Source organism: Hetaerina americana, unplaced genomic scaffold, assembly GCF_022747635.1.
Source record: "Hetaerina americana unplaced genomic scaffold, ioHetAmer1.1.p SCAF_4, whole genome shotgun sequence".
Classification (NCBI taxonomy): domain Eukaryota; kingdom Metazoa; phylum Arthropoda; class Insecta; order Odonata; family Calopterygidae; genus Hetaerina; species Hetaerina americana.
Window position 1 is genome coordinate 69,797,941 of NW_027286985.1, and position 21,984 is coordinate 69,819,924.

General features: G+C 38.4%; 1 protein-coding gene across 3 annotated transcripts in view; it reads left to right on the forward strand.

Annotated features, from left to right (window-relative positions):
• DAT (Sodium-dependent dopamine transporter) overlaps nt 1–21,984 on the forward strand; it is a 208,858-nt gene that overhangs the window by 49,964 nt on the left and 136,910 nt on the right. For 2 of the 3 annotated variants that reach the window (XM_071590852.1, XM_071590853.1), the window contains exons 2-3: nt 6,224–6,466; nt 6,716–7,069. In XM_071590852.1, coding sequence (XP_071446953.1) covers nt 6,784–7,069 — 286 coding nt within the window. In that variant the 5' untranslated portion in view covers nt 6,224–6,466; nt 6,716–6,783. Of the gene's footprint in view, nt 1–6,223; nt 7,070–21,984 lie in introns of all 3 variants that reach the window. The other variant, XM_071590854.1, reaches the window with a different exon arrangement.

Here is a 21,984-nt window from a genome sequence, read left to right on the forward strand (position 1 = left end):
CTCGGCTAATAACTTGTTTGGGTAACGCCGTGCGTAACCGTAGGCATTTATCATTGCTGCCATATTTGTCTGATAATGTTTCGTATGTCAACACAGTACTGGAGTCAAATCAATGAAACTTGTACCACTTACACATTGCACATACAGCTAATATTATAATCTGCAATTGACTTGGTATCCTGATAGATCATGCGAATAAAAATCTTATAATCACTCTTCACTCAACAGTGTTGGTAAATTGATTCCATGATTAAAAAAACTTGGTTCCTATCTACTCGAAGTTTGTCATTTACAGTTTCCGTCATCAATTATTGAACCCAAGTAATAAGGTAATGGTTATTACTTCTAATTTTTCCATGCATATATATTCTTTATTTCCTTTTAAAATGATTTTAAATGTAAATATGTCCATAAATTTTTAATAATAAACAGTCAAACTTGATAATTCTATCAAATTACTAATATTAAGCAGTTGTATTCTATGATTACTGTTAATTTAATGTCCTATAGGACTGGTTTGTGATCAACCATTACTGTATAAGATGGAATATTCACTTCATATCTACTTGACTTTAATTTATAAAATCATTTGATAAATGAAAGTAAAGTAGATTTGCGTGAACTTTGTAGGAGTGATTAAAACATCTTCATGCTTAGGCTCAGTGATCAATGGTGGAGACCTTGTATGTGAACGGTAGTTGCTACTTAGCCTTGGTCTCCTCATAGTAAATAATTAATAATTTAGGGCACATTTCCAGAGTGGCATTGCATAAAGCGAAGGACCATTATATAAAGCAGATCGACCTCACCCTAGGAAATGTGCCAACGCTCCATCCGTGTATGCTCTTTCCTCAAGGTTAACACGGTGGGTAAAGGTTTGGTGAAAGAAGTACGTTCGCTATTTTAACTTCCGCCCAATCAACCAACCACCTTTGTGATACAATTAAAGTTGAAAGTCCAGTTGGCTTACTTAGTTACTTAATTAGTTTAAGGAGCGGCACCAGGAGTCGCCTTGTAAGGCTGATGAACACATTCTGACCTCTCGCGAAGTCTTCGGCAGTGCGGGGGCCTTATTGCTGGGTGATGTAGACTCTGAATGTCGTCTTCTGGTCAATGCAAGCCACCCTTGACCATTTACCGAGACAACTACGGGACTGGAAAGCCGTACCATTTATATGCTAGTTGACCTGCTTAAGCCCGCTCGACTCCTGTAAATACCTATTACTGAGTTTCACAGGTGAGCACTTCAAAGGAAACGACAAAGATGGTAGGCAGGAATTCCTACCTTCTTTAACGTTTGTCGGATGGAGTGCGAGTAGTGACTGGCAATGCCCTTTGCCAGTCACAGCTCCGGCACCAGTCCTGGATGGCAGCCCTTTGTTTGATCCACTGATTCAGACCCGTTGCGTCCGAAACGGTTAGCGAAGGAAAGAAACTTGCCTGTCGGCATATTTGCCTGTCCATGTAATGTGACACTCTTTTCTTCCTTATCCACTGCCCAAGCATATAACTTTCCTTTACGTTTTTCCCATGGCTATAATCGCTCCGCTCTATAATTCATTTAACTCAGAATGAGAAAAAAACAAATTTGCACTTTTCCAAAGATTTCTGAGGAAAAGTGCAAATTTGTTTTTTCTCATTATGAAGAACTTCCACTACATCTTACCGGAATATGTTGAGTACAATCTAACTCAGTACTTGTAAGCACTAATAAATGGTATGTTGACTGATTTCATTGCAAAATGAATTTTTAAAATGAACACAGAAAAGGAAAAAAAATAATTTAGCGCGATGAAAAAACGAGTAAAGATTACGAAAAAATGAAGAAAGTTTCGATAAAAAAAAAGAAAAAATAATTAGCATGAGAAAAATGTGGAAAAATATTATAACAAACAATATATCCTGGAAGGTAAGTGTTTATTCTGTTGCCCAGTCATGTCTATGCGAATGAATTCCTTCTACAAACAAATGGTGTGTTTAGTATCTCATAACTATCCTCGGTCAGTCTCTCCTACAATGTAAATTTACCGGCACAATGATCTTTGTGCTTGACGAATATTAATGTCAATGACGAATTCGTTGTCATCTTATGATCTTGCGTTAAGAATAGCATCACCAGCGGATTAGTAAGCACTGCATGTAATAGGAATATGAGATGACAGAGTAATCATTATAATTTAATTAACGGAATGAGTCACCAATGAATATTTTCTTTGAAGGTGAGGAGAGAAAGAAGTAAATCTAAAACCCTGTGGGTGAAAGGAGATTAACTCTTTGGACGTAGTCGTAAGACTCTCTCCTTTCTCATGGGAGAGAGAATGGATGGAATGAACGATGGAGGAAAGTCACGAATGTAATTTCAAGCATGATGGGTAAACTAAAAGCAAGAAGGAATAAAGAAGCATGCCGAAAAGATGAGACAGTGGACAACTGCCATATTGCAATCGGTGGGATTCCGTCCACGCTACAGCATGTCCAAACAGCGAATTCTCTTTGGTGTTCCGATTCAGTGCAAATGCACGAGCGAGGACAAATCAGGCTGAACTAACGATTAGAATCGATAAATAATGCGTCCGCATTGGTCGCATCCCTTTCACTCGGTCGTCTTTCATTGAGTTGTTCATTGACTAGTTCATTCATTCTCCAGTTCGTACAGTCTCCCGTAAGTTCACGATCTTTTTCTTTCATTCTCTAGTGCGCTCAGTCGCAATTTCTTTCGTAAGACAGTTTGTTCGTTCGCTCGTTAGTTCATTCGGATGATGTGTAACAACCTTAAGGAAATCTGAGCCCTTCACGCTCATGACGTTCTCCGCTCGAGATGAACATTCGATCGCCCCATTTGAAAATTCGAGCGCGGCTTGCGGTTTTAACGTGAATGTGAATTTATTCTGGCCTAATCATGTGCGATTACTGATCCATTTGTTTTTCTTAATGCTAATGATCGTTAGAGTCGCTTCTTGTACTTATCAGTACTGCTTTGCAGCGAAGTTCTTATTTGTATCAACACCATCATCACACACTAAAGGCAGTGCCTTACATCCATATCCCGGGGTCAGAATCTGTTTTTTCATTCCTCATAGGAATGGAAATCCATTCTTTCCATGATCCTAACCAAATAGGATGTTATTGATTGCTCTGTTAGTTTATACCTCGGTACTTCAACCTTGATGATGTTTTTAAATAAAATCAATTGGGGTGAATTATTAGGTGACCTATTAATGTGGTTTTTCTTTTTTCTAGTTTTTTATTGCGTCAATTTTTTCCATTACGTGAGAGTTCATTTTACTTTGCATATTTCCAACTTGTTTTTATTAGAGTCCTCCATATCTTAATTTCTGTAGTTCTTATTTTATTACTTTCTTACTTTCCAATATTTCGGATTTCGTATCGGTGCCACATGATGCCGAAACAAATGTGTTTATGATTTGTTTCGTTTTGCCGAGACTTATATAATTGTTAGCAGCAGTTGTTTGTTGTTGTTTTGGTCAATATATTCTCTTCATTATCTCTATTATATTATTATTCATAGAAATGATTCTCAAGTAACAAAACTCTACTACTCCCTCCAATTTTATCCCTTATATATATATATATATATATATAATTTAAAAGAAGGAGCGAGATAGCGCTAGCCAACAGAAACCCAGAAATTCACATCCGTTAGACTTTCTTATGTTTTAGGATTTTTTTATGCAGAAGGGACTCCGAATAACCTTGGATGAGAAAGGTATGAAGTCTAGTCAGGAATATATTCAGGGAATCAGGGTCGTTGCAGATGCGGTAGCCTCGACTAAAAAGGGAATAAGGGATTGACTGTTTATTGTGGAGAGGTTGACAGCTTTTGAAATTAAGATACAAATGTTTGTTTGTGGGTTTGATATGGACTGAGGTCTGGAATGTATTTTTGAGGAGGGAGATTGGGAAGTTTCAAAATGTGATTTGAGTGGAGGAAATGGTGAAAGTGAAGGAAACAAGAGGATGTTGAATTGAGGGAAGAGATAAAAGGAAGTCCATGCCATGTTGCCAAACGAGAAAAATATCGTGAATGAATGTTAGCCGAAGTAAAGGCTTCGGGGTGTAATGGGAGGGAAAATATTGGTCGAGGAGACCAAGGTAGAGATTCATATACGAAGGGCCGAACTAACTTCTGATGGTGTAAACTATGATCTTATTGCAGTGGTTATAGTTGAATATCGAATGTGAAAGACTTACATGTGAAAATAAATTTTGTAGAATGTAAAAGGAAACCTGTGCTAGAGGCTTAAGGAGTTTGGAAAGGCAATGTTGGAGAGAGAAGATACCTTCTTCATAGGGGATAGATGTGTATAGGGAGGTCGCATCAATAAATGCAATAATTATGTCTGTATTCTGTAGAAAGGAGGTTTTTCTAGGGAATGGTGCACTTTATGAATGACAACAGGGATTGGCCAAAGGGCTGGAGATAGTGGTTAACAAATACGGATATGCTTTCCGTTGAAGATCTACGGGAATAAACGATGGGTATACCAGGAATATTTCGTCCATGATTTTCTGGGAGAATATAGATCTGAGAGGTAGAGGAATTTGGTGGGAAAAGAGATAAGATGTATTAGTCGGATAGGTCTTCACGGGGACCTCTGTATTCAATCGATTAGTCGGGGTGTCTACTTATAAGGACGTGTCTTTATCTTTTTAGCTCCTATTATCTGTGGTGTTAAGTACTGCAACTCTGGAACCTTAAGCTGCTGAAGTGATGACGATTTTGATATTTTTGATGAGTTTTTCAAGCAAATGCTTCAGATGTGGAAATGGTATTGCCCTTGTGTTTTGAGGAATTGAGGAAGGAAGAAGTATTAGTTTTGGGTAGGAGAAGGTTGATTAAGATTTCTACCGGACGATATGGGGAAAAGGTTTCGGCTGGTGGGGGAATCGGCCTCTGAATTGCAGTGAGGCGGTGTGGATATTTCTAGTCTTTTGTAGGCGTATAGGTTGAGCATTGCAAAAATCCTTTCATCTGAAGTTTTGGCTAAAATTGAGGTTATCGGTAAGAATAGTAACATAGTTGACTTGGGAGGCTGGTAGGCAGGTCGGCTGGTAAAAAGGGAAAACCCTTGCTTAGAAGCGATTTTTCACTTGAGGTTCAGGGAGTCGAAGAAAGATTTGAGATTTCTCCATCAGAAGTATGCCCAAAGAGAGCCGATTCCTGATTAATAGGGGCTTTCGACTGAGGAGTGCGTTTAGCAGTAACCCCAGGCGGTGGAGAGGGTTAGCGGAAATTGGTCTCAAGTCAGGTTTGGAGGGGTGGAGGAAGAGAGTTGGGGGTGGAGACTTGCAGTGGTAATGATAACCCATAGTGAGAATAGGAGGTTTTCAGAGTAGAAAGCTTTTCTAAAGATTTTTACGGCGACTTTAAAAGAAAATGGTGCTTTCTTTAGGATATTGGAGTGGAGATAGGAGGCACTTAAATGTATAACTTTGATGCGGGACTGTATAAATGTAAAGTATGCGTACGCCAGGTTATTTGAGTGTTGGAGACAGAGTGGCATAATTGGTGTGCATAATATGGAGGAAGGGGTGTGGGGAGGTGGCAGACTAGAGGATGGAAATTATATGTTATGTCCATTGGGAACGATGCCCATTGCACTGCATGATGAGAGGAACTCTAAGCGGTAGGTGAATTGCGCTAACTTGAAGGGATGTATTTTAAAATATTAATTAAATTATTTTAATGGTACTCATGCTCTGACGAATGTGGCTGGGACCACCAAAATATGAGTTTTTTGTATTTAAATAAATCTTTTTGAAAAATATTTTTAGACAAGTGTGTGTGTTTATATATATATATATATATATATATATATATATATATATATATATATATATATATATATACACAGGATGCGGCAACATAACTTCCTTTTTTGTTAAGCAAAACCCCTTAAAAAAGGAAGTTATGTTGCCGCACCCTGTGAATATACACACACACATATACTAGCCTCAAAATATTTAAATATAATATATATACATGAATACATAAATATATATATACATATGTGTGTGTTATGCATTTATATATTTAGATATATGTACATATTTTATTTCTTTATCCAATTTCAATCTATTTTGCATTTTTTTTGTCCGCCAACACACATCCCGAAAGGGAATAAAGGTATTGAAACTTTCCCTCCACTCTTAAGTGCGTGCACCTAATTAATTTAAAAAATCTCTTTCTTTCCCTTGTCAGGCTCAGGGTGGAGGACTCTGCATCTGGCCCGGCCGACCAGCGCCGCTTCGGGACCGCGGAGTAGGGCGGCGCCCTGCCCCCAAGGACGTCGACCTGCCCGACCTCCGGCACCTTTCACACCGCCACGATGAAGCGAACCACTCGGCCGCCACTCTCCCTGCAACTCTCCCGGTGCAGTAACGTGGAGGAGGCGACGTAACCGACCCACCACCTCCTCAGAGGAAGAAGAAGACTCCGGCTCGCGTATATATCACTCTCTCTCTCTCCTGCCACCCCACTCATACTTGCTGTACATGTGTGAAGTCTTGTTCATACTCCCTCGCGCACAGTGCTCGAACCCTCGCGCAAAGCATTAGTTATTGTGCTTGTGTGTTTTGTCCACTTTCGCTGTTTTTATCGCAGTCGATCTCTCGCCGTGCATCTCTCTTTACCCTTGAATTGTTTCTTCCTCCTCCCCCCTTTGAAATATTTTCCTCCCGACTCCCTAATAAGATACACGCACGTTTCCCTCGGAGAGGGCGATTGATCCGTGATCGCTGACTGACGTCCACCGACCGGCAATGGCCCCGGACGCGAAGGCGGCGGCCAGCTCGGGTCACCCAAACGCGACCTCCCCGACGTCCCCGACGAGCCCGACGTCGGCGTCGAACAGCGCGCCGGCGAACGGCGGCGGGATGGCAGGGGACGCGGCCGCCGCCGCTGTCCCGGCAGCGACAGGCTGCCCGTCCAGCGAGGAGAGGGAGACGTGGGGCAAGAAGGTGGACTTCCTCCTCTCGGTCATCGGGTTCGCCGTAGACCTGGCCAACGTGTGGAGGTTCCCATACCTCTGCTACAAAAACGGAGGAGGTGAGTCAGACCTGGCACGCCAACATTTTGGCTATATTTATTGCAGGAGTTACAGTGCTTTAGCTACTTGAATGATTCAAGGGTGACAGGAATAGTTGATTCTAGGATAGATTTTTTCGCCAATGCTCATGTTTATATCAAATGTTATACATGGTGTTAGTCTTCATTAAACATTTTAAATGAATATTTTATCACTCGTGTGTTTTTAGTGGTCAGCGAGATATGAAATGTTTTAGATTGTGGTTGTGTAAAAGCGTCGTTGATTTTGATTTCGCCACCATTTTATATATTTTAAATGACTCATATTTTTTAGAATTTAATCCTATTCATTTTCTTTGAAATATAGTATCGTTCACTGCTCACTGGTTCACGCGAAAGTAACGACGAAAGACACGGCGAACACCGAAGTAACCCCCCTTCGCGTATGAATTAATAGACGCAATGCGTCAACATTTACCTGCCGTTCATCATGAGAATACTTATTTGATTTTTATCAGTGTTTCGGTGGAATTTAACTGATCGTGATCAAACAAAACCGTTTTAAAAATCTACCTGCGCTTAGCGTAAGGAGGAAAAAATCTCACAAAGCTTTAGGCTTAATATTATTACTTTTGTAGGGCAGTCGTTCGTGGCCTTTGGAAAAATTTGAAATAGTCATTGAATAATTCGCTACAGTTAGATATTAAGCATTAGTTTCGATAGTTTATGCAGTTTTTACGAGTAAAAATGGCTTAGGTCATCGTGTTTAGTCTTTATTTTAAATTAATAGCACGCGAGGACGTTTTATTTTGACTCTTGTATTTTTCGGTGTATTCTAATGAGTCATATAACAATTCATAAATTCTACAATATCTCATCGTAATAGACAAAAAAATAAATCATTGTAGAGGTGAGGTGGTGTGTTGTATGACTTTAATCATAATAGTTAACGTTTTGTTTTCCAGAGAAGTGTTTGTGAATGATAAATGGTAAAAAATGTATCTCAGTATGTGGCGAAAACCATTCAAAAATAATTTCCAGAGGGATCTGGAGGAAATAAAGACGATTTAAACAAGGCAAAGATCGATAGTCCTGGAACAATTTCCACCACTTTGGGCGAGTGATAAACATGTCTTTCTTCATGCACAAATTTGAAGCAATAGTGTAAGCATACATTTGTCTTCGTTGCTCCATTTTGTCCCCTAGCAGTACTGTATCACTAACATCATGGATATTAGTGTGAATACGTCCTAAAGATAAATTTGCGACGTTAACTGATTCAAATATGCCCTCGTTATTTTGCGCGTGACTGTCTTAAAAGATAGTGAAACACGTGAACCCGTGATCACAAAAAAATGTTGTAAAAGCACTATTGGTTGTCTAATTGCGGCTGAAAAAAGCAAGTACATTAAATATATACCTGGATATAATAACTGGAAAATTAGAACACTTTTAAAAGCTCATCAATATTTTGAATTAGTACATTAAAAAAATCACATCCGCCTACTTGCTGGTTGGTCTTATTATTGATTAGTTTCGTAGAAAAAAAATCTGGCAAAAATGCGTATGGAATGTGATGTGAGAAATTCAGCTACTTGTAGTAAGGTTTTACTGCAATGCAACTAGATTTAGCCATCTATAAGCTAGACTATTGGTTTTTCCACAACAACATTTTTTCCCAATCGCCTGAAATGAAATTTCGTCCAAAATGTTTGAATGTTCGAGCCAATTATACTTTATCCATTTAAGGAGACAGAAAAATCTTTAGCGGTATTTTCAGAGCATTGACAATAACCAAAAAAAATTCAGCCATTGACAACGCCAATTTGAGCCAATATCATAAGATTGAGTAACTATTTTCTCTACGTGATATATTGAAAATTCAATTTCCGCTAAAGATATGTCTACATTTTTCTCCAAATTCTTCAATTCGATCTCTTAATAATATTTCATTAAATGGATGGAAGTTAGAAATTAATTGCACTCTTTCTGACCATTGAGGGGCTTAATAGTGAGTGTGTGTGTGTGTGTTTTACGATAATTAACTTCTGCACATAAATCTTCCTCTCCAACGTTTGAAATGAAGGATCAAGATAACTAAATCTAGCGAGCCTTACGCCATATATTTGTGGCATTTCAAAGTTATCGCTGTTTTTATTTCAAAGTAATTAACTCCAAAGGATTTTTTAAAATGTCACAGTGATCCTAAAATATTATAAAATTGAGGAAATTGAAATGTGACTCTGCTAAAAATTAATCAGATTACGACTAAATCTGATGGATTGCAAATTCTGGATAAGTATTGGTCTTTAAGTTGTCCATTGAAAAGAATTGCGATGACAGATTGCGATGAATTAATTGATTTTCGTGAAAGCAATTTGGGATATTTACCCAGTTCTTTAATAAATGTTTGTCTCTACCACCATTCATCACCATTTGTTGAATTGACCATCGAGGTCTTTCTTTTTTTATTTTCCTACACTCACTTTTGAAATTTGTTTTAGGGTCAACAATTCTTTAGGACCTTAAGCTGAATTATACCCAACCTTCCAGGGAACGTGGTCAACTGTGACACCCAATCGAGTTAAGTAGTAAGCATTTTTCTTAGCGGAAGGCTATTAATTGTTGCGAAAGTCTAGTAGACAATTTTATTTATTTATCTAATGCATAAATATTAAACAGAAATTAATGCAATATAAATAATGAATATCGCTCTAATAATTGTAGCTGATCATCGATCCTAGGATTGGTCTTGCGCAAGCTTCACATACCAACTCTACCTCACCTGATATTTTAATTTATTCGCTTTTTTGCCTTTGATTACATGTTATAAATATATCACCTCTATTATTCTATATCTCTACACTATCCCGGAAACCATCGAAAAGACGTGTGGCAGGGAGTGTTAGATCAGCAACCATACTACATATATCTACTATAATATTTTCGTACACACAAGGCATCGCGCGAACCATCGAAAGGGTAAGTGGAAGGGGGACGACTAAACACACCATTCATAGTAGTATTTAGGGGAGGCGACCGACAGCTGAGGTCATTTGCGCCATAGGGGGATGGACAGGAAAGGATGAAGGGTGGAGAGAAACCCGGCGTCGGCATTAGCCTACTCTTTACGAAAGGCGCCAAGGGGTCCGCAGTTCAACGTCCCATCCGGCGGACGGCGTACTCACTCAAAGTGCCCTCCACAAGGCACCTCAAATAGGGATCGAGATACCTCTGAAAAATATTCAACACCGCCGGGATTTGAACGGATTACGGGCCCTCTGGGTGGGAAGCCAGTACGTTAGCCCCCGCACCATCTCGATCCCCCACACCATTCACGCAATATCCGTTTAACACATGACAATTGGTATACTGTTAGTTACCACTTCAATAAGAAGACAAATAAGGAAACCCACTCAAAAGGGTGGGTTCACATGCAACGTAACCACTAATTCCCAGGTAGCATTTTAACCATGCAAGCTGGACAGTTTACAAATGCATTAGATCTGCAAATTTATTCACAAGGCTTCCTGCCACCCGGCCCAATGGCACGTGGCGGAAGGCGTTCGGACGGCATCCATGAAGTCAGTTGAAGGAGAGTTTAACTTTTACGTTCCTAACTATTTTCGCCAGTGCTTACCATTTCCGTCATGGTGTTTCCCCCTTGAGTCGTACCGGTAGCTTAGCAGCCGGGAAAAATGAATACTTGAATCTAACCGGGCGGCAGTCTCTCTCTTAATACAAGTTTTAGATCGTGCATCCCTAAGTAGTATCACCGTTAACTCTACATAAGCGTATATCCGATTAGGTTTAGATGGCCTCTATCTTTTTATTTTTTCCAAAGATTCTCTTCGGAAAACTTGGAATTTAATCAGACAATAAATTATTCCGTGAGTGAATATTTGCATTTCATTTGCAACGGTCTAAGGCGTATGTTTAGCACGGATTTTAATCCGGTAAGACTTTTCTAAATGTTTATTACTGACAGGAGGAGCATACGACTAGCCAATTGATGCAGCGCAATGGTGATAGATTTTAATTACGAACTGTTCTACCAATTGAAAATTCCCAAAGCATAACCTGTAACCTTGATGTATTTAGTCTTGGCCTTTCTGTTCTGCCGCATGAATAAAAATCGACGACTTCCACTCCCAAGATCTCACCTCATTCGCTGCCGTTATGCTGTCACTTTCTCCACGTGGGTGTTTGACTTCAGCCGTGTCCCTTTCCCCCGCTTGGTTTAGAAGGTCAGTAGGGGATTGCGTCTGAAAGACCGCCTGCAGACTTTTTTATTATCATCACTCGTGTTTCACTGTTGTCGAAGATACTCAATTCTTATAATTTCAACCGTGAAAGCAATATTCCTCTCAGTGGGGCGTATTCATAAGGCGTAACTCTTGTTCAACATTTTCTTCTCTTGTCCACGTTATAGGGCTTTATTACTCAATTGCGGGATGCATTTGTTGAAATAACACTCTCCTACTGGTGTTGGCCAACCCTTAAGGATAATTAGAAGTAAAATATTGACACTACAGCTGCACGCGAAAAATATAACCTACCGGTGTAATTTTCAATACGATTTTAGAGTCAGCTCTAGGAAATCATCAAGATTTACCATTCAATTAGTTTCGCTGACAAACTTTGGCATTAATGTGAGATTCGAACCCCAAGGATAGATATTTGGCCAGCAATCAGATGCCATTTAAGTGCTTGTAGATAGGGTAATATACCACAGTAATCAACCGGAAGGTTGGTTTGATAGTTGAGGGTAAAAGCTCTCTGCGTATTAAGTCGCATACGGAGGGTGATATTTAAACATCAGTGTAGGTCATTTCTCCATAACGCCTGTGATTTGTCACGAAGATCAAGCACTCCAAAAATCACACAGCTTGGGTAAAGCTGAGGGTACCACGTCTGGAATTGAACTCAGACTCTTCAGTCATTATTCCATCGCGCAGCGTATGGGCATTCCATGCGCATCGAGTGTAGTATAGACTTTTAGAAAGGTAAAGGGCACCTGTATTTTCTTGCACAAAATTATAATGTTAGATTAGATCTCCGGGATAAAATAAGAGAGAAACCGTCACCAATGGATTAGTTAATGCACTCGTTCTCCCCTGTCACTACAGGTATGCAACTATGACAAAATCGTACCCAAGAACCCAAAAAAATGAAATTAATTTGATGGATCCGTCGAGCGACGCAGTAATTGTATGATTTATATAGTCAGTTATGAACACGAGAGTTGCATATGATGAGCTAAAATGCATTCAAGTGTATGTGTGAACTAATATTTCGGAATGAATGGCTGGTTCCCTAACACCACCCCCTGCCTTGCGCTCTTGAGGTAGATTACTGGGTATTGCGTAGATGTAGATAAAATTGAAAATATTTGACACTACTGAGAATGAGCCTTTTTAAACAGCTACTGAAAAAGTAAAACCAGCAGGAGATAATATAGAATTGGATGGTAAAAGCTTAATAATTGCCATTGATAGCTTTTATCATTTGAAACTGTCGGCGATGCGGGGGCAAGGAAAAGTCTTCTTCCAAGTGAGCATTTTTAACTTGACGAAAGGTGGGTTGTTGGATTATGCTGTAAAAAATGAAAATGAAAAGCTTCGGGTGGGGATTTTGGCCATATTTTGTCTGTTTTCGGGTACCCTCCCCACGATACTCACGCCGACGAACCAGTCAACGAACGTTCTTACAAGTGCCCCAGATATTTCAAGGCCACTACCGACCACCTTCGTTACCAAAAAAAGATCTTCATAAATCATTGATAATGTTTCAATAAAGAACATACGTAATGTCATGCTTTCATTTTTAAGAAGTTGAAATAAAATGCAGTCTTCATTGTCGTTTTTGTTAGAGGCACAAAGTCCTTTGCGACTGTTTGGTGATACTGAAGTAATCGCTATTCCAGATGATGTGTTACACTCTTGTTAATTGGGTATTCCAGATGATGTGCTACACTCTTGTTAATTGGGTTTTTCTTGTCTCTAAATATATTAATGATCTCAGATTTAAATTTTACACCGGCTGACGTTAATTTATGGATATGGGCTATTGTATCAATATAAGAATAATATAATAAGCCTGTGGATACTATTACAATGCTATATCAAATACTATATAGAAAGTAATTCGACAAAATTTAATTTAATTTTATGAAAATCTCAGATTATCGTGTTTAAAATATTTGGCTTTTGAGATTCTCAGAAGTTTGGGCAGAATGGAAAGAGGTAGAAAATGCGCGGAATCGAATATGGGTTTGTTGCAATTTACGATAGAGTTTCAGGTTGCGTCTTGTTAGGCGAGGCTTAGAAATTTGTCTTGTTTCCATTCCAAAAAATCATTACTGGTAGATTACTAAATAATAATGAATATTCTTCTTGCTATATTAGAAACGTACTACAATGTATATACTAGTTTTTACTTAAAACTCATATTGTTTTTTTAATGGTGAGAAGCCGAAGTTGCGTGCTCAGGAAGTTATCCTCAGATCGCGGTTCGTATTCCGCTTCAAGTTTTGATATTGTCTTGGTATCATAATGCTTAACATTATAATATCATAATAACTTTTCTGGTTATGTTTTAACTGTGCTACATGAATTATGGATAGAGACTGATTCTAATTTAAAACTGCTAATTAAAAAATTTATGCTGAAATGGAATCACTAAGTTGGTATCTTCTGAGCGACTGTGACTCTGAAACTCGATTGCAAATCCCTTTACGGGGGTAATCTAATGAATTATATGTTGTTCCTATTGGTCATAGGAAAGTTAATAATGAAAAAAACATTAAATATTCCTGTCCTTATACTTGGTTTGTTGTGGCCGTGATTCCTGTGAAGGAATTGCTATTATTTAAATAAATCGGTACTCGAGTATTTCATGTTGTTTTAGGTGAATGGTACTATTTGCCTACATTTATGTTGTGCGTACGTATTCCAGGGGATATCTTTAAAGCGATATCGTTTTGCACAAAGCGGAATACCGATACATTTCACTGTGAATGTTTTACTAATTTTATTGAAATATAAAAAATATATATCACTATATCACTGTGATATAGTGATATATATATTTCTTTTTGAGAGCTTGTGCTTGGTGGGCGTTTATGGGGACCGAGATAGTGCGGTAGCTATCGCACTGGCTTCCCACCCAGAGGGCCCGGGTTCAAGTCCCGGCGGTTTTGAATATTTTTCAGTGGTATCTCGATCCCTACTTGAGGTGTTTAGTGGAGGGCACTTTGAGTGAGTACGCCGTCCGTCGGATGGGATGTTAATCTGCGGATCCCTTGGCGCCTTTCGTAAAGAGAAGGCTGATGCCGACGCCGGGTTTCTCTCCACCCTTCATCCTTTCCTGTCCATACCCGATGGCGCAAATGACCTCAACTATCGGTCGCCTCCCCTAAATACTGCTACTAGGGCATTTATTCCATTCTCAGTACTATGCTGAATTTACTCACAAGGGCCACTGTGTACCATAGACCCGAGTGTGAGAGTTTTCAGATTAATGTTTCATCCTGTTATCCCTATTTTTGTGTGTAAACTCTTATTTTTCCACCTCTTCGTGCCCCTAAGGAGTTCAGTCTTGGGGTTATGTGGTTATTTTAGTTTATTGAAACATCTTCAGTTTCAGTGTAGTAACATGATGCCTTTAATACTTGCGTATTAATGAGTGATATAGACATTTTATTGTGTGTGAGTTTGTCAGCTGCGGATGATCTTACCTTGAGCAAACTCACGGTTCCACCCTGCACTCTTCATACAGTTTGGCTCACCAAGCGACCGCGAAAGGGATAAAAAAATCATTGGCGAAAGCGTTAAGCGCGTAGCGCGGCTTACCAGGTTGGGTGAGCCTTCGGGTAATTAGCGAGTTTGATTTAAGGGCACATACTCTTCTCCGAAGAATTTTGAATCCAATTAAGACGGCGCGGATTATTTCGAAATCCCGTCTAGGTCGAGACATTATACTGCGGAAAGGAATCTGGGTCGACCTTTAGAGAGGTTTCCCCTCCTTGATGTTGTTTTAGGGGCTAATCACAAAAAAATTCAAAAATAGACTCCTGTATTAATTCATGGCCAAATCCTCACCACTCAGGATAACACTGCCTGTATATTTGTGATTTTGATTCTGGAAGGAACGAGCCCATTCAGTTGAAGCGTATACACGTAGTGTTGAAACGGGAGTGTGGCTTTCGTACGTGTATGCCTTACCGCTAAAGCTTAAGTGTAGATCGCTAGACATTTATGTGTGCTATATACACAATGGATTTAAGAAACTGAACAGAATTTAAGAAAAAACCTCCAAATTATGGTTCCAAAAATTATCCTATTTTCGAAAACATGTATCTAAAATTTTGTCTCATCTGAATAATGCTTTTTTCCGATGTATCTTCTGTGAAATTCTTTTTTGACGTGTAAAAATCTCTTCTATGCTTGCAATGCTTTTCCCTCAAGAAATGCGTCCCTTAATGTGTAGTACGATCAATTTCGGTCGCTGACCTGATTACTGCTGACAAGACATGTGTAGGAAAAAATAATGCGAGAAAAATTTTTTTCCCTTTCGATCCTGTATTGGGGCCAGCGTGAAATATTGAGGCGTGTAGCTTTTTGGTGGGTTTTCCACGTAAAATAAAGTTGACATTAGGTGTACACAAGATTGCTTGTCGTCTAAAATAGTGTAATGAGTCGGGAGTAAGAATGGAAATGGAGGTCATCGTGGATTGAGAAGGAGAGGTTGCGTGCGCTTGGTGGGCGTTTAGCCGGGAAAACACTAGAGAGAGAGAGAGAGAGAGAGTGCGTGGAGGTAAATCTTAGATAGATAGTCACGATAGTATTTGGAATATGCATCCGAGGTCACGACCGCCTACGGGGATCCTGGGATATTCATCTCCATTGTCTCCTTATGCTTCCACTTGCTCGAGAAGGAATTCATTCGAGAACCTGTTGACGCGAGCTAACAGCGGTGGTCGGTAGCGATTGAGTTTCTTTAGTCGCTTTCTTTTCATGTTTCTCCTTCGCAAACTTAGGGAAATATTTTACGTATTTCATTTTGCAAACGTTTGTTGGTCAGAGTACAATTGACTTTCAAAATCATAAAACATTAATTATCAAGATTTTAAACTCAAGAAACAAAAGATAATGACATAAAAACTGATAATATGATCACTGGAGACATTTGTGTTCTCTTGCTTTCTTTCTAAGTAAAAATAGAATTAGCAAAAAGATTGAATCTGCTGAACTATGATTAATAGTGACGACTATTTTAATTGTTGTTGAATAACAGTTGTGTGAAAAAATATTATTTTTATTGCGATATTGGTATTCTACCGCTTTAAGTAGGTTTTGGATAAGCACAGACATCGCTACATTTATTAGCCTCACCTAAGGCCCAACATGACTCCATATAAAAATAAACCCTTTATAAGTTCGGCATATATTCTATTTTTATTTATTCCGTCTAATGTGACTTTGCTTTCCCCCCCCTCCCTCACTCGACAAACGAACGCTCCCTTCTCTATCATAGTCTTCAACATTTAATCGCCAATCAAAATATTCTGCACCTACCTTTTCTCCTTCCTTTGGACTTCTCCCAGAAATTATATCTTGCCTATTACTTTTTCGTTTGGTTTCCTTTTAGTCCATTACCCTTTTCCCATCCATATCCGAACCCACATCTCTAAATACACGAATATACGCCTGTCGTCTTGCTTCAATGGCTGTTTCCGTGAGGTACAAAACCACGCTCAAAGTTATAAGGAGCCTCTTTTTAGGCTAACGAGGATTCTTTGTTATGTTCATCCATCGATGAAGGCTGCATGGGAAAGAATATTTCACTCAGAAGTGAACTAGGAATATTCCAAATCGTATTCGAATGCATAACAATAACAGTAACATATCGCCGGACTTCCAGGAGTGAAATTTTGTGCAAGCTCAATAAATTAATTTATAAAATATCGAAATAATGCACGTAATAGGGTAATCAGTACATATATAATTCACCAATAACATTGTTTTAAATAATTTTAACCTCTAAATTAGAGTCGTCAATAATTTTTTTGTCTTTGGGCGTGGAGGTGGTAAATGATGATTAGCCTAACTTACCCCTTCGAAATGAATTTATTTGATGTCATAATTACTTTGTATTGGTCAAGGAGTTCATTATGTCAGCCCAAAACACTGTTACTTATATATTTATTTTAGCAGCAAAAAAGCACCAAGGAATTTTACATTAGTTAGTGCAATACACAAATAACAACAATAAGTGACAGATAAACAAATGAAACTAAACATTAACGCACGGTTTAAACCACGACGGCGCTGTGGCAAGGCAACAGTAAGAAACAAAGTGATGGAATGGTTGAAGAGTTTTATAGTAACATGCTAAATGTGTCCTACGTGGCGAAAAATTAAATTATTGCTTGAAAAGAATAACTACATCTTTAAATCCGAGCCTTTCGAGAAATGATTTGCATCCCGTGCTGCAACAACATTCATCCAAAAGTGTTTTGCGATGAAATTCAAGCTATATATCTTTTGCGCTAGAACGTACAGTGTTCCTAAAGTCTGTCACTTTTGTACCAAAGCTCGGTGGCCACTCTTTATTCGAACGGGACTGATGTAGAATTTTGCTCCGCAGGAAACCAGTAGATGGCGAGAGAAAAAAATGGCACGCGAGAGGATGGGAGTCTAAAAATGATTTCATGACCGTTCAAATGAAATGTCCTCATCGATCCCAGGATTGAAATATTCGTTCAGAGTAGAAGGAAATATATAGTCGACTGCTTGTGGATTCTTTTGTTACGGAAATACAAATATTGGGTTGATTTCCTTTGTTGAATTGTGTGTTGAAGGGAAGAGACGACAGGAGGTCAGTTGAGAGCATTTCGGGGATTGGGTTGGAAGTTTGGCCAATGGAAGAATATTACTGTTCTACTCGCACTTGCGGGATTTCCTTGGTGTCGTTTTGAATTTTGGTAGCATTAATGATGCCAATGTTTTTTTTGTTCCTCGCAGGATTTTACAAATAATTACCACGTGTAGAGTCCGGACAATTATCTCACTAAAGTGGTAATCAATCATACGATGCACTACTATCCGGGTAAATTTGCAAACTACTTTTTTGCTTGGTTATTTTTAATTGCAAAAGTCGCCATCACAACGATTGATTGAGTAGTTTAGACACTTAAGGACATTTCTGGGGGCCTCCCGCTCGTCGCCTTTGAAGGGGAGGATTATTTGATCTGGCTTCCAGTCGCGAGGCATTGAACCTTCCACCGACAGGTTAAAAAATTATTTCTGAATAAGGCGCTATGTCTTCAGTAGGTTGCTTCAGTATTCTAACAGAGATTTCATCCTGACCTGGGGATTTGTTTGGATTTATCCCTCGGAGTTGTTTTTCTAATCCTTTCTCGAAAAAAAATACGTCGCCTATGAGATTTTCAGCTGCGTGGGGCATTAATATTTTTGATGATATGGAAATAAACTATTCAATTTATGGATATGAAAATAAATTATTCAAGTATTTGTTTTGTTTACGCTGTCTGTAACAATTGATTAATTTGCTGACTTTGAATAATGCACCGTTGGGCGTTTTCCTTATGTTTCCCTGACGTAAAACCAAAATGATCTTAGTTACTCTCTAAATATTTGCGTGACATTTTGCATTACAAGATACGTAAGGCTTGTCTTATAATTTTTATCTTTTTTCACGGCATTCTACGATGTTACCGTTTCCCATCTTCATTAGAGTTTCTTCGTTTTTTTTTCAACAGTATTTATAATATAAATGCATCTTTCTTTTCCTTCTTAACGTCGCTCTGGCCTCTCTATTGTACCATTTTGGTTGATTGTCATCGAGTTAGAATTTGTTCGGAGTAAACTTCTCCATCCCATCTCGTATATCATTTTCCAGGTGTGTTCTGTAAGTGGTATTAGTTTCCAATCGTAATGTTTGCTATCCGTATTTTAACTTCCTTGGAACCCCATCCAAGTTCCCTTTATTGAAAAGATATACGAAACGCAAAAATTGTATGACGTATAGTGTTACCTCGTGAAAACGATTTCATCATTGGTTCTAATGAAAATTGAGCGTAGTATATTCGGAAATTTTTTTTATACCAATCGAAATTTTTCGCTTGTTTTCTTATGCAATAGTAGTCCCAATAAATTGCCAGCAGATTGAATACGCCGGTGATTGCAAATATACTCTTTTTATGCTTGGTGAAGTGCTAAGATATTGGATCATCGGATTTTGAGAGAACACTTACATTAGACTCAGGTGCACTGATACAAAAAATAAACGTAGAAAAGAGAATTTCTGCTGTGGATGTAGAAAAGAATGAAATAGAATGAACGAATAGGGACAGAAACGACTATGTTCGAGGTATGGCAGGGGAAAAGAGGCGACTGCTAGTAGAGATTCAAAAAGGGCAAAATATTTGGGAGTAGGAAATGTACTGAGAGGCAATGGAATTCCGAAGACTAATAGAGGGGAGAGCAAAGGAATATCGAAGCAGAGAGAGTCAAATAATACTGAACGAAATTAATGGTGTAAAAATTATTTGGATGTAAAATATGATGCACTGCATAATCGGATTTTAATTTAACTGGAGTAAGTGCAGTACTACACGGAGCTAACGGGCGTGGTATATATTTCCCGAGTCCATACCAGTGCTAATACCGAGGTCCCATAAAAACAATACACATTGGCCGCAAACTAAAGCTAATTGATCAAATCGCCTTGTACATGTGCGGCTTGAAGCATACAGCAATAAGGAATGCCGTTTTTAAGATTGTTAACGTAAGATGTAAATGAGAACGGTATTGAGTTCATTGCTTTGAATTGCCAACTTCATCCGGATGATTCAAACGTGCCTATAAACATACCTGATTCAGTTATGATTTAGTTGAAATTTGCATCCTTAAATAGTGGTACCATTACCGTTTTTCTAGTAAATGATAATCTATTAAATCGAACCGGGAGCGAGGAAGGCAAACAGAAAAATTTTAATCGTAAAAGTTTATTTACTCTACTGGAAATTGCATGATGGAGCCAATACATTTCGTATAGATGTGGGTAAAAAGTAAATATTATATATCTTGTAATTTTATTCCAATGAATATTTTGGCTAATTAAGTTGAGGTTTGCGATATTATATATGATTTATCCGTGGTTACTCATGCACATCCTGATGTGTACCCTGTAATTCATTCCACACGGTGAATGGTATGAATAAATATGTGGATTGGAAAAGTCGTTTTTAAGACAGGATTTTGGTGGTGACTTTAATTAAAGTGACTTTCTCCACTGAAACACATCTTGCGTACTCAAGGCCGCCGAGTACGGCGAGCGAATGCAGGGATAGATTTTCGGGTCTTGAGTAATCGATGATGAAAGAACATTAATTTCGAATGGACTCCAATGAATATGATGCAGGATATTACGTAGGATCGACGACGTCAAGCTGTTTTGTGGCCGAAATAAAAACTGTCAACGAAGAGATTATTATTTCCTTCCCGGATCGTCAGTCGGGGGGTCATGCAATCTAAAGACGTTTATGTATTTTTAGTGCTACGTTTCATTTAGTCGAGCTATAAAATTCTCCTTAAGCGCAATGGTTACTTGAGCACACACTTGTTAATATTTTAATGCGAATTCCTCTTCTCCCTTCAAATCTTTCAAAGAAGCTTCGTCTCATTTTTTTCGGCTTCCGTGCATTTTTTATTTTGCTCTTACATTCCTGCAAATACATTGCGTATTATAGCAGTAGCCTCCGAATGTTTTTGATCGCGTTCATCTAAGAGAGTAAAAACTAATAGTCCAAACCGACGTGAAAATATAAGTTTACTAAAAAGTTTCATGGATTTCAATTTTAATTTTAGTGGTTATATCATTCTTTTTTAAAATGTATTCATTTTATAAATAGTGCCTTAACACAGTAATGGGATGTGTCTTCTCGCAAGGCTGAAATGATTCGCTATCTACTCCTTCAATAATTACAATTTTATCCGAACATCCAATGAACGTTGGCTTAACTTTGAGATTCCCGGTAAAATCGTTTTATAAACAAATAGGATTACTCATTAGAGAATGTGAGCATTGCAACCGTAGCAACATCGTCTGCCCATAGTTGAGTTGTTTCACAGTCGGTTTTCAACTTAACTTGTGGTCATAAAACTTAGTTTTGGTCTTAACCCTAGGTTAAAATGAGCCTTTAAACAATGTTTATAAAATCCATGCATGAACTCAGTATGGCCGGTGACAGAGACTTTTAAGTGCAATGGGATTGCATACGACCAAGGACTGAAGCGTCACTCATTCGTATACTGAAGGGTCGTTTAAATAGTCGTAGTCTATATATTAGTAAGTTAAGCATCTATGATAGAGAGGTCAGGTGCGATTCCAAAGTATACGTTGTGTTAAATTAAAATAATTTTCTAATTGCCCAGTCAAGGATGTATTTGAATAAGAAAAATGAGTATACTTCCACGCATCGGCTCATTTGCAAGAATCGCACTATTGAATTTGTAATAGAGCTCTGTTTAAAGCCATTGCGCAAAATTCTTTATAAAATAATCCTCTCAATCAGATTATGGCTGTCACAATTGGTCTGCAGTGCTTGTCCTTGTAAGTAATTAAATTATTTATGAACAATGATAGATGCAAGATTTTCCCGAAGCGAGGGGTAGGAGTTGGAATGAATGTACGGTTAGGTACAGTGCACGAATCTTGCATGTGGTATCCGCGCGGACGCATTTATATCTGATTGTGAAATCAGAAATATTTATCTTATTAACGTTTCTAAATATTTTCTCAAGGCTCGAAACTAAAATCATTAAACTTCCTAAGCGATAACTCATTTTTGATGCAACATTTCGTCATCCTATAAAAGTTATTGGAACTCTTTTAGCAATAACGGATCG